Raw genomic sequence first — 13,890 nt, 5'->3', positions numbered from 1 at the left:
GGAATGAGGAGGAAAGGGTTAGTTTGAAATAGAAAATTTCTATAATATAAAAGATAGATACAAGGCCTATTACAGTTTTGACTTTTGGATTATTATGTATCAGTGATTTAGTGAAATATATTTGTCAAAGGAGAAATACAGGTTTTGAAAGACAAAAAACTACCTCATTTCTGTGATTAGAATCCCAAATGCTTGTATAGTCAGAGCAACACTTGTTTGTAGCTTAGCTTTTAAGTGATTGTCCATTTTATCTTGCAGTTTAGGCCATTACTTTCTAATTATGCAGTATTTGAGCATGAGGAACCATTTTTCATTATTATTTTAAGGCTCTTATGTAACTTTAAAGAAAAAGCATTATGTATTTTGTTAATTCAGTTTTTCAGTGTTGTGCAGTTCTAAATTTGATCTTAAGTTTCATATTGACAAGTTGTTTAATGCAAAAAAAAAGATACTGCCAAATTTTCCATTAAGGTATCTACATGTATTAAGACTAGGTAGTAAATCAAAGTTTCATTATCAGAGTACCCTTTGAAAGCAAAATATAATATATAATAAATATTCAATTTTCTTTTTTTTTTTTTTTTTGAGACTCTCATTCTGTCACCCAGGCTGAGGTGCAGAGTGGCATGATCATGGCTTACTGTAGCATTGAGCTCCTTGGCTCAAGTGATCCTCCTGCCTCAGCTTCCTGAGTAGCTAAGGAGTACAGGCATATGTCACCATGCCTGGCTAATTTAAAAAAAAAAAATTTTTTTTAAGACTATCTTGCTATTTTACCCAGGCTAGTCTCGGACTCCTGGGCTCAACCAATCCTTCTTCCTCAGCCTCCCAAAGTGCTGGGCCACTACATGTGGCCCAATAATCAACTCTTGATTAGAAATTTATAGTTAAGAGTGTGATTATTTACATTTATTTAGTTTTTGACACAGAGTCTCATGCTGCCACACAAGCTGTAGTGCAGTGGTGCGATCCCAGCTCACTGCAAACAATTCTCAGGTCTCAGCCACCAAAGTAGCTGGGATGACAGGCATACCCCACCATGCCCAGTAAATTTTCTTGTATTTTTAGTAGAGATGGGGTTTTGCCATGTTGGCCAGGCTGGTTTCAAACTCCTGGCCTCAAGTGATCTGCCCACCGTGGCCTCCCGAAGTGCTAGGATTACAGGCATGAGCCACTGTGCCCAGCCTATTTACTTTTAAATACAGTGATTGATAAAGGCTTAAATTGTGAAGTTTTTCATACCATTTAATCAGATCATTCTGGTATTTTAAGTGCATGTTAAGAGACTACGTTGTTTATTCTGTTATGTGAATGCACACGTGCTCATAATTGCCAGGCAATAGGAAACTATAGTGTTGAGGTTGTGTATACAGCAGTTTTCAGCTATCACTTTTTAGTTTTAAACACATGGATCATGTACACGTGTGTTTTCATTCTTACTACTATCTTCATTTTTATATCCATTTTTGAGATACAATTATAAAAATAAGTCATGCTTCATAATAGATTATTATGTCTGTACTATAGCTTTAAGAAATAGCAGTATACCTATTTATAAAACAGTTATAAAAACTTAAATAGTAAAAGTAAGGATGTGAAGTGAACATTTTTATTTCCTCTGTTCTTAAACAATATTGCTAATCTACCATTTTTGTTCATATCAGGGTAGCTGCTTTCATTTTAATGTTTCATAATCACAAGAGAAACTCACCTTGTGACAATTTTAAGGAGGTTTTTTTTAGGATTTCATTTTTAAATTTTAAGATTTTATTTTTCAATTTTAAATCTAGCCACAACCAGATTTACAGGTGTTAAAAAATGTTGCTCTTTTAAGTATTGGCAAGATCTGTGGTTTTTTAAAACCCAAGCAAAAAATCTTTCATGACAAACCATTTTCTACTCTGTGTATCATTGCCTGACATTTGAGAAAACAATACAAATTGTGAATCTCAAATTTTTTGAAAGGGCTTTTTCCTTCATATATTTATTTCCCTTCAGTCCAGCTTCCATTAGGAGTATCACTATTGTTTTAGTGTCTGGATTACAAAAACTAAGCCTTTGGTTAGGATCCAGTGAGAGATTGTATAATGCATCATCATTGCTTTGTCCAGATTCCTCACCCATCTATATCCTGCATCAGCCACAGGCCGCTTCCCATCTTACCTTGCTTGATTTCTTTCCTTTGTTTCTTTGGAGGAAGTGGTAGTTTAACTTCTTTTTTTTCTTTTTCATACATTCAGAAGAGTATATTCAATATACATATATGTACAGTTTAAAGAAAAAAGGATTAATGCCAACAGTTTTACTTGAATGAGAAATATATACTGAAAATTATTTGTCTAAGGAGCAGTAACTTTTCTGTGACTAAACCTGTAGTCAACTGAAATTAGAATTAACTTTAGTACTTGATATATATTACACATTCTATGATAATCATAATTTTGGCATTGTATACAATGTTGTTACCTATATTAAGTAAAATGAAAGACAGTTTTTCCTATTTTTATCCACTGTCTATTGTCAGAAAACAGAATACCACACATTTTTTCTGTCAGCCGTATACTTCTATAAATAATAAAGCAGAAAAGGAATATTTCTTTTTTGGGATGCTGTATATCTTAAAATACAATATAGGTTTCATGGGTACAGATGCAATGGAGTTACTAATTTTATATTTTATGTCATTCGACATAGTTTCTGAAAGGGAATCACTGTATAAAAATGTGTATGCAAAATTTGCCATATTTTTTAGTAGCAGAAGTTCAGGCAGAACTTCTTGAGCTCTACCTTACATGATTGTTAAGTTTTAATTTATTAGGGAACGTCATCTATATATCTGAAACCGTGTATTGTTTCTCAGATACAGAGTCATAGTTTCATTGCTTGTTTGGATAATTTAATACATTAGAGAGATAGAACAATGAGGATTGGCGGGGGTTGTGTGTCTGTTTTACTTATGGCACTTATTTTAAATCTGTAAAACATTTGTAATTCTTTAATTTTATAGATAAAAGGATAAATTAATATATATATATATCACCTCAAAAATACTGTGTAGGTAGACATTATACCAAAGAGCCAGCAATTACAAATGTAAATGATGCAGTAGATTACAAAAATGTTTTTCAGAAATATTTTGCAAATTAAGTTTTAAAAGCTGTATCAGAGACTGGTTAGTTAAGCCACTTTGTTACAAGGATTTAGCAAAGGTCCCTTTCAGCCATAAAAATAGGTGTTTCTTGATGATTTTGTGTATTGAGACTTGAACAGAAGGTCCTGTATTCTACTGAAAAAATAAGGTATCCATAATGTGAGGGGTAAGTGTTAGGGTATGCCTGAGTATTTTCTTCACAATGAAAACTTGAGCATTTTGTAAAAGGGGAAGAATAGTTAACTAAATCATTTTAGCTAGAAATTATAGTAACATTACCTTGCCAAGTGGAACAAAGTCACTAGGTGTTAAGTTGAAAAATTGAAATAATAAAATTTTTGTTATTAATGTTAACTGTATTTTAAAAGCCCTTCAGGATGCTTATGCTAACAAGTTCAGGGTTATCCTGTGACCAGTAACTTTTAAACCTTATTTTCACTAACTCCATTTGAAATCTATAGATCCTCTCCCAGAAAAATAGGCACATGCCAGGATATTCCGCATATTTTCCAAAGAGTTTGTGGGTCCCCAGTTTTAGAATACAGTTGTACACCTTGCCAAATGAATCTGCCGTTATTTATTCACATTTGCCCCCTTGGAAGCTAAGCACCTAATACTATTCTAATCTGAAATCATTAATATTTATTGAGTACCTAATATATGCCTGGCATCTAGATGAATATAACTGATTTCTGATAAAAGTTTTCCTGATAAGGAAAAGTTTTAGATATTACTGTAAGGAGGTAGGCTTCATTTTACTTGTCAGTGTTTTCTGAGACTAGTCTTATTGTTTATTGAGAAGTAGTCTATGGAAAGGGTAGAAAAAAATTCAGTCTTCTTCCTTTAGCCATACCTTTAACTGTTATCACCCAAAATAGCCCCAATTGCTGGGGAATAATCTATTGTGATAATCTTTGAATTCTATGTTAAATATACTAGAAAACAATCTATTCCAATATGTTTTAGAGAGTGTTGCAGGAACTGTAATGTTTTCTTAGAGAAATTTTTTTTCTTAGGTGCTTTAATTTCAAAGTTACTAAGATTTGAAGAATGCTTACAAGGATTAAGGTAGTTTAAAATATTTCTCTAGGTGATATAACCATCCATTGTATTTAGCATTTTAATTTTATAAAATTTATTTTTAATTTTAGGAACAAGAGTTGAATGCTCGAGCCCGAGCGCTACAAGCTTCATCTGCTTCTTGTTCATTTCGGCCCAATGGATTTGATGACAATGACCCACCAGGAAGCTGCGGACCAACTGGTGGAGGGGGCGGAGGAGGATTTAATACAGTTGGCAGACTCGTATTTTGATCCTTAGAGAGTCCAAAATGCACTGGTCACGAAACGTCTAATACTATGACTGTTAAAATGTCAGACTATAACAAATATCTATCTTTTATTTTTCATTAGACCCTTATACTTCAAGAGAACACACTCAGTGCTTGTTTTTATTTTCTTGACACATTTATTAACAAAATGCATCATGGAAAAAAAAAATCTACCTCTTAAATTCCATTTGCTTTTATGGTTAGACATGCTTGACCAAAAACGTTCAGAAGAAAATATGTACCCGGTCCCTAATTAAGCTGCATTAAATTTGGTAGAAGCATTTAAATGGTCTATCTTCGGTTTTACTGAATAAAAAATGTAATTTATTTAGCATTCTTTATAAAAGAATTGATGCTAGAGGTAAGAAAATAATTGTTTTTTAAAAAATCCTTCATGTCTTGTGTAATTACCCCATTCAATATTAAATTCAAGTCTTTGAAAATCAACTAGAGATGATAAAATCTCTAAAGAAGGCAATAACAAAATTTATCAAGATATAGTACTTTTCCTTTTTTGTTTAGTGTCTTCAGCATCACTGTATCTGCATTTTAAGTGCAAATGTTTTTAAAAAGGATTCTTTAGACATATGTGCTGAATTGATTTTAAGAAAGTTGCATGATCCTGTAGGAGCAACATTTTTACCTAAAAAATGCTAACTTTGTAGTATTTCTAATTGTTCAAGGATTTTAAAATTCTATTTCAGGGAGTATATCTTCTGTGTGTTTTGAAGGAGGTGAGTTCTGTATGTGCCTTGCAGTACTGTAATTCAAAAATAGGAATCTTTGGCTGCAAAATGTTTTTTTAAAAATGAAATGTTAGGAAGTAATTTTTGTGCTAACATTAAAATTATAACTTTTGAAAGGAATTAGATTTTCCAGAAGTAAAATCTGATCGTTCTAAATCAATGAGTGTGATAGTTCATTTTTAACTCTCAGAAGAATTCAGAGTAAATGAATCCAGCTAAGTAAAAAATCTTTCTTGATTTTGTTACTTATTCCTCAGAATATTAAACATTGATCACATATTTTTAGAGTTGTACATTTGAGTTTTTTGTTTGTTTCAGTCATATGTTTTGCACATTTGTTTCTGTTTTCACAGTTTTAGATAAAATGTTAAAATGCCAAACCCTACCTTCCTATACTTTTCTTTTGCCAGGAAACTGGAAACATGTCATTTCTCCTGAGTCTGGATTATACAGTACTCAAGAGTTATCCCAGTTATCCCCCTTCCTAAAGGTTTTAACTTATCCACAGTTGTGCATTGTTCTGAAGATTGGTCTCATTTATTTTGAAAACATTTTACGGAAAGAATGTTCTTGGGTGATTTGGAGTTTATCTTTTTCCCAAGCTTTTATGGCAGTGGTTAAAAAACAGAAATCCTCATGTTTATTCCACTACCTCCCATTCCTAACCTGTTTCTAGTCACCGGGAAGATTAGGAAAGCAGATTAGACTAAAAACTGAAAATTATTTGCAGGTTTACTCAAGATTCTCCTCCTTATAAATGAATGAACCAATTATCATGCTTTTCTGTGATCTTCCATTCCCAACAGTGAATTTCTGAACTACCCTGTGTATTCAGTTATCCACTTACTTGATAGTAACTTATGATCAGATTATATCAGTCTTGGCATTTATTGAAATTGGTAAAGTCATTTAATACTTGGTAGATTGATATTGGGCTAAGATGCTTCTAGGAACTTTCATGAAAGCAATTAGACTTACACAGCTTTATCTGTGAATATCAGGTCTCTCAAGGATTTTATGTATCAAGATGATATATATTGACTTTTTTAAATGATAAAATGAATTCTAGTTAGTATCCACAGTGGACTGGTTCCAGGACACCATCCCCTCATATTGAAATCCACAGATGCTCAAGTTCCTTTTTATAAAATAGCACAGTATTTGCATATAACCTATGCACATCCTCCCATATTCTTTAAATAATCTCTAGATGATTAGATGTGATTGCATAGCACTTACATTGTGCTATGTAGTTGTTATGCTGTATTGTTTTTTCATTTGTATTATCCTTTATAATATGTATTGGTTTTTTTCAACTTTCTATCCAAAGTTGTCTGAATCCACAGATACAGAGCCTGAGGATTTGGAAAGCTGACTGAATATAGTAACTGAGAGTATTCAAATGATAACTTTATACCAATACCAAAAATGTGAAGACTTCCTTTTAACATTAAAAATATAGTAAACTTTTAAATTATTTGTTGAATTCAACATATGTGGAACCACAATAATCAGAAGCTTCATTCAAAACCTATGCAGCTGAACTTTTTTAGTAAGGTAATACTCAGGACTGCTCTGATTCTAACAGATCCCTCTTACTTAATTACAGATTTATTTGTCATATTAGGTTTTTTCTTTCTCTTGTGTTTCTAACCCTTGTACTTAGTTCTGATTCTAGGAAATACTGTTGTGAGGTTTGACTCTGAAAACTGAGTAGAGTACAATTGCTCTTTGTCTTTTCTTTAGTCCAAAGTAATCAGTAAATGAAGTTACTCGTTGCTGCTAAGAAGCATAGGCTTCACTGCTAGCAAAATGAAAAACTATAAATCTGGGTTTGTTTCTTTCAAAGATGTTTATTGACACATTTAAAAAAGTAAAAAATTGTTTAGAGAGATGCAAAGAAGGAAATATATATGATGTCAAACAAGCCCCGGTAACCTATCTACTAAGCAGTTGCCTATGCAACTCTGACTTACAGCATTAACATATCTCAAATTGGAGGAAGGATTCTAACTCATTCTCCAAGCATCTTCCCACTGCCTCTCTTCCAGCTAAATAATCAGAGAAGCAGGGCAACATATGCCTGGAGGTCCCTGACTTTTGTCTCCATATCTTAAATTATTGGTAGATCCTTTGGATATAGAGATAAAAATCCATTATGATGTCTAGAGGTATTGAGGGGTCCATGTGAAAGGTTCAAACAGCACATCTGGAAGGAATAAAAATATTTCAAGCTAAGTCTTAAGTTTAAATCATGTTTTTTTTCTCTTTAGTTCTGTTCTTTGTATCACAACATTATTTACAAAGGTAGTTGTTTTCTTTTAACATACTACCTCTTTAAAGCTATTCTCTTATAAGTGGGGTTGGATGCTTATTGTGTGCCCAGCACAGTTTTGGAAAAAAATAATTGGCATAATTTGTCCAGTTACTGGAAATCTTCATTTTGCTGCTGTGTACTTTGTTCCAGGTTTTAATTCTCAGTCTATCTTTTCCTCTGATTGTGTACTTCATAAAATATATTCAATATAAAGAGCACCTTTTTTTTTTTTTTTTTTTTTTTTAGACAGAGTTTCGCTCTTGTTACCCAGGCTGGAGTGCAATGGCGCAATCTTGGCTCACCACAACCTCCGCCTCCTGGGTTCAGGCAATTCTCCTGCCTCAGCCTCCTGAGTAGCTGGGATTACAGGCACACACCACCATGCCCAGCTAATTTTTTGTATTTTTAGTAGAGACAGGGTTTCACCATGTTGACCAGGATGGTCTCGATCTCTTGACCTCGTGATCCACCCGCCTCGGCCTCCCAAAGTGCTGGGATTACAGGCTTGAGCCACCGCGCCCGGCCCTAAAGAGCACTTTTAAAACGAGTATTTCAAAAATACTGTACATTTATATATTTTTTTCTCATAAAAATGCTATAGTTTATATATCCTTTCATCATTCATTGTTTCTAATGAGTTTAGATTTCTAGAACTAAATAGTCCTGAGGTAGAGAATAGTAAGTTATTCACATTTTACAGAAAACTTATTAGGAAATGCCAACTGGTTGTCATTAGCAACTCAGTGGCATCATCCAGAAGAGTAAGGTTAAATCTTGGATAATGCAAACCTGTAACTAGGAAGTTAAAGCACAACAGTAAGGAAATGTGAATTAAAAATTGTTATCCCAAAGAAACAAATAATTCTAAAATATAAGCTATTTCCTGTGTCTATTCTTAAGCTTTATCAAACTGTTCCATATCTTCAGTGTTAGCCTATGTTAATTTTTTAACAGAATCCTTTTTTAGAAGTGAACAAACCTCAAAATGAATGGGGGATTAAAAAAAAAAAAAACCTGCTTTTTAAAAAACTAGCTTGTTTAAAACAAAAGCTTTCTCATATGAAGAAGTTAGGAATAATAATCATCGAAATAATTTTTAAAGAAATGAGAATCAAGATTTTTATAAAATCAGCAATCTAGGTTTCACAAATTCAAAAGGATTTATTATGTAAAACCACTAGCCCCAGTTATATAACCAGAGTGGACTTAATATTAAAAATAGAATCTAAGAAGTCAGCCAAGTGTATTGCCAGCTCTCATCAGTGTCTGTTATGACCTGCAGTTGTTTTTCTCTTCATGGATCTCATGTTTTCATGTTTTGCTTGTGTTGTTGAAACACACACGGACACCCCTTGATTTCAGAGGGTGAAAAATTTAGGCTTTCCTGGCCAGATCATCAGTTTTTATCCTTGCATTTCATGTTAAAAATCACTTGAAGAGCTTTTTTTAAAATAATACCACATCCAAGCCTCATCCCAGACCTATTACGTTAATGTGGAGACTGGGCATCAACATTTTTTGAAGTTCCTCACATGATTTTACTGTGCCACCTGGGTTGAGAACTAACTGGACTACAAAAGGAATTTTTTCCCCTCGTAGGTCTTTTGTTCAAGGGGATTATCAACGTATGCTGAGAGTCTACCATGTGCTGGGTGCTGGCAGTTATTTATGTGTCTTTTTAACTTACACCAGCCCTGTAAGTGTGCTCATACCCATATCGTCCCTCACACCTTAATGGGCAAAGAAAATAAAGATACCAATTAAGGAACTTGCTCAACATCACACACCTAGTAAAAATCAGAACTAAGATTTTAACCCAAGTCTTCAGAACTCCAAAATCAATACTCTAATAAAGCGACAGGACTTCAACAAATTACATATTAACAAAAGCGTAATGCATTTTATAAAATGAAGTCTCAGTGTATTTCACTTATCCTTTTGCACTCCAAACATGATTCTTTAAGAAAAATAAAATTTACTTTGTTCAAACCTTTATGTGATAATATAAAGGGTTGAGAAATGTGGTTCTTAACAAACTCATTTGTTAAATCCATCTAGTGTCTGCTTGCTTTACTACCCTTATCTCTTCCATTCTTGCCTTTATGTCCTCTCTCATGCATATTGGACCTTACATCATTTTTATTCACACAGCACCATATACTTGCCATCTCGAGACCTTGGTACATGCAGGTCTCAGGATAGCATATCATTTGCCTCACCCTACTTTCTCTTCCCAGCCTTCAGCTGACTAATTGCCTCTCACTCTTCAGTATGTTCATATCTTCTCATACTGACCTCCCAAACAGATTAGTCCCTCCCCCCCACCACCCCACCTTCCTTTATCCTGGGGTATGTATTGTGCTTCCCTTTGAGAAGGCCATAGCTTAGCAGTGGGGCTAAATTAGCACTGGAGTAAAGTCCAATTCTTTACCGTGTAAAGTTTATACCCAACAAAGATTAAAAGTAGGTCTTAAAAGGATCGAATTCTAATGCTGGTTAAATTCTTTAATTTGTCTGCATACAGGACAAAGTGCAACGCTCTTTAAAGAAATGCAAGCCAAGCGCAGTGGCTCATGCCTGTAATCTCAGCACTTTGAGGGGGCCGAGGCAGGCAGATCACAAGATCAGGAGTTTGAGACCAGCCTGGCCAACATGATGAAACCCTGTCTCTACTAAAAATAAAAAATTAGCTGGGCATGGTGGCATGCATCTGTAGTCCCAGTTACTCAAGAGGCTGAGGCAAGATTCTCTTGAACCCAGGAGCAGAGGTTGCGGAGAGCCAAAATCGTGCCACTGCACTCCAGCCTGGGTGACAGAGCAACATTCTGTCTCAAAAAAAAAAAGAAAAGAAAAGAAAAGAAATGCAGTATACATAGCCAGCATTTAAAAAGTAAAATTTACAATATCCAGCACCTGATCAAAAAGTATGAGGCATTCAAAGAAGGAGAAAAATCCAGAAATTATGGTAAGAAAGGAATTTGTGAAGTAGGAGCTTAAAAGGAATCTAAAGAAAATTATGAGCACAATGAAGAGAAAAATGGAAGATCCAAGAGTTAGTTATCTAAGAGAAAATTAAAAGCACCCAGAGGAAAAGAATATAAGGTCAGGAAACAATACCCAGCACACAGGCCAAGTCTATCCTATATCCTGTAAGTTTTATTGGAACACTGCTATACCTGTGACATATTGTATATAACTATTTTTACCCTACAATGGTAGAGCTGAGTAGTTGTGACAGACACCATATGTATTAGTTTGTTCTCATACTGCTGTAAAGAACTGCCCAAGACTAAGTAATTTATAAAGAAAAGGTTCTGCATGGCTTGGGAGGCTTCAGGAAACTTACAATCATGACAGAAAAGGAAGCAGACACTACAAGGTGGCAGGCAAGAGACAGCAGGGAAAACTGCCTTATAAAACCATCAGATCTCATAAGAACTCCCTATCCTAAGAACACCGTGAGGGAAATCACCCCCATGATCCAATCACCTCCCACCAGGATCCTCCCTCAATACCTGGAAATTAAATCCAAGATGGGATTTGGGTGGGAACGCAAAACCTATCCATACCTCCATATGGCCTGCAAAGCCTAAAATATCTACTATGGTAGAGAAAAAAATTCTGATCCTTGATATAGAGAAACAAAAGACCAGTCATTTTATCAGAATATGAAAGACAGAAGATAGTGGAATGGCATCTAAAAAGTACAGAAGTGGAAAAAAAAAGTGTCAACCTAGTGAATATTTACGATATCCAGTGAATATTCATTCAACATGAAGGTGAAATAGATATTTTTAGACAAAAGCTGAGAGAATTTTTTTTTCTTGAATATTTGCACAGCAAGATAGGTTAAAATTCTTCAAGCTGAAGAGAAAAAACATACCAGATGGAAACTTGGATCTATAAAAAGAAAATAAGGTTTAGAAATGGATTTGACACCACTGACTCAATTTACAAAACAAGAAAGCAGGGACAATTTTGGGAAGCTCAAGACGCACTGTGCCCATGAGCAGCAATTTGGACCTCCTGCTCCATCCACTGTGCATCAAACGTACACTGAACAGACAAAGAGCCCCAGTAAAAGTATAAACAAACTAACACAGAGGTGAGCAAACCACAGCCTTTGACCCAGCCACCTGTTTATGTAGAATCCAAAATAAGAATGTTTAACAGACACACAAACTTCTAGAATTGAATTTAGCAAGTTCCCTAAATACAAAGGCAATATACAAAATTCAAGGGTATATTAATACACCAGTGACAGGTATTTGAAAATGAAATTTTAAAATATTTATAATAATGTAAAAAATCAGTTTTTTAGAAATCAAGAAACCGTTTTTTAGAACTCAAAGATGCATAAGACTGACATGCGGCCGGGCACAGTGGCTCAAGCCTGTAATCCCAGCACTTTGGGAGGCAGAGGCGGGTGGATCACGAGGTCGAGAGATCGAGACCATCCTGGTCAACAAGGTGAAACCCTGTCTCTACTAAAAATACAAAAAATTAGCTCGGCATGGTGGTGTGTGCCTGTAATCCCAGCTACTCAGGAGGCTGAGGCAGGAGAATTGCTTGAACCCAGGAGGCGGAGGTTGCGGTGAGCCGAGATCGCACCATTGCACTCCAGCCTGGGTAACAAGGGCGAAACTCCGTCTCAAAAAAAAAAAAAAAAAAAAAAAAAAGACTGACATGCAATGCCACAAAACATTATTTAGGATATTAAAGAAGACCTAAATAAAACATAGCTTGGAAGACTCAATATTATAAATACCTAATTTTTCCTCAAAATAAATAGTTAACTTTTCCCAGTCTATAGAATCAATGCAATCCGAATCTTGGAATTCTATTTTGTATTGAGCTGATTCTGAAGTGTAAAGGGGGAAATTCCAAAAATTGTCAAGACTTTTGGAAATAAGGAACAAGGTAGAGTGAATTTCTTTACAGGATAAACAAGACTTAGAAAGCTAAAATAATTAAAATGAAGGGGCTTATCAGAAACAGGCCCATACTTACATGCATATGTAATTTATGACAAAATGGACTGAGACTGTTCCCAGGACATAGAAATTTCAGTTAAAACCAAGAAAGTCTCAGGCAAACTGCAATGACTTGGCCCCCTAGACAAAGGTGGCACTTCAAAGCAATGTAAAAAGGATGGTCTTTTCCATAAATTTTAGTGGTACAGTGGGTACTCATATCAAATAAACTTAACTCTTACTGCACACTATATATAAAAAATATATTTCAAGTGGATTTTAACTCTAAACTGAAAGTCAAATTACACTTCCAAGGAATTACTTAGAACATCTTTTTTTTTTTTTTTTTTTTTTTGGAGATGGAGTTTCAGTCTTGTTACCCAGGCTGGAGTGCTATGGCGCCATCTCGGCTCACTCCAACCTCCGCCTCCTGGGTTCAAGGGATTCTCCTGCCTCAGACTCCCAAGTAGCTGGGACTACAGGCACAAGCCACCATGCCCAGCTAATTTTTGTATTTTTAGTGGAGACAGGGTTTCACCATGTTGACCAGGATGGTCTCGATCTCTTGACCTCGTGATCCACCTACCTCGGCCTCCCAAAGTGCTGGGATTATAGGCGTGAGCCACCGCGCCCGGCCTAGAACATCTTTAAAATCTAGGCATATGGAAAGATTTCTTAAACAGGACCAAAAAATCCTTAGTCGTGAAGGAAAACAGTGATAAACTGGACTACATTAAGGTGAAAAACATTTCATCTAAAACTTCATTAGGAATAAAAAAAATACAGGCCGGATGCGGTGGCTCACACCCGTAATCCCAACACTTTGGGAGGCCAAGGTGTTCAACACTTGAGCCCAGAAGTTCGAGACCAGCCTGAGAAATTTAGTGAGACATCGTCACTAATTTTAAAAAATAAGTAAATAAATGAGAATAAAATACAAAGCCACAAAGTGGTACGTCTGTGTAAATCATAAGTGAACATATAAAGAACTACAAATCAACATAGAAAAGCCATAGAAAAATGAGCAGAAGACTTGAGCAGGCACTTCAAAAGAAAAGAAGTTTCTAGTAAACATACAAAAACATGCTGGACTTCACCAAAAACTCGATAATACAACATTAAATGCTCATAGAATGAACAAACTTAAAAAAAATGACAATACCAAACATTGGTGAGGATGTAGAAAGTTAATTCTCATATACGACTTGCAAGAGTGTAAATTGATAAAAACTACTTTGGAAAACTTTAGCACTATCTTCTAAAACTGAACATGTGCATACTGTGTTATCTGGTAATTTCACTGCTAAAGATAGCTGCTACAAAAATGTGTGCCTAAAGCACATTTTAAAAGTTGTATACGCAAAAACTTTTAA

The 13,890-nt window shown here is 34.9% G+C and overlaps 1 protein-coding gene across 2 annotated transcripts in view; it reads left to right on the top strand.

Moving 5' to 3' along the window:
• Positions 1 to 11,035, top strand: part of USP38 (ubiquitin specific peptidase 38) — a 47,366-nt gene extending 36,331 nt beyond the window's left edge. For both annotated transcript variants that reach the window (XM_010338642.3, XM_003928019.4), the window contains one exon: positions 4,303 to 11,035. In XM_010338642.3, coding sequence (XP_010336944.1) covers positions 4,303 to 4,464 — 162 coding nt within the window. In that variant the 3' untranslated portion in view covers positions 4,465 to 11,035. The remainder of the gene's footprint in view (positions 1 to 4,302) is intronic.
• Positions 11,036 to 13,890: the final 2,855 nt, after the last annotated feature.

Source organism: Saimiri boliviensis, chromosome 3, assembly GCF_048565385.1.
Source record: "Saimiri boliviensis isolate mSaiBol1 chromosome 3, mSaiBol1.pri, whole genome shotgun sequence".
NCBI lineage: Eukaryota > Metazoa > Chordata > Mammalia > Primates > Cebidae > Saimiri > Saimiri boliviensis.
The sequence above is the reverse complement of the archived record's forward strand: the minus strand, read 5'-3'. Positions and strand labels throughout refer to the sequence as shown.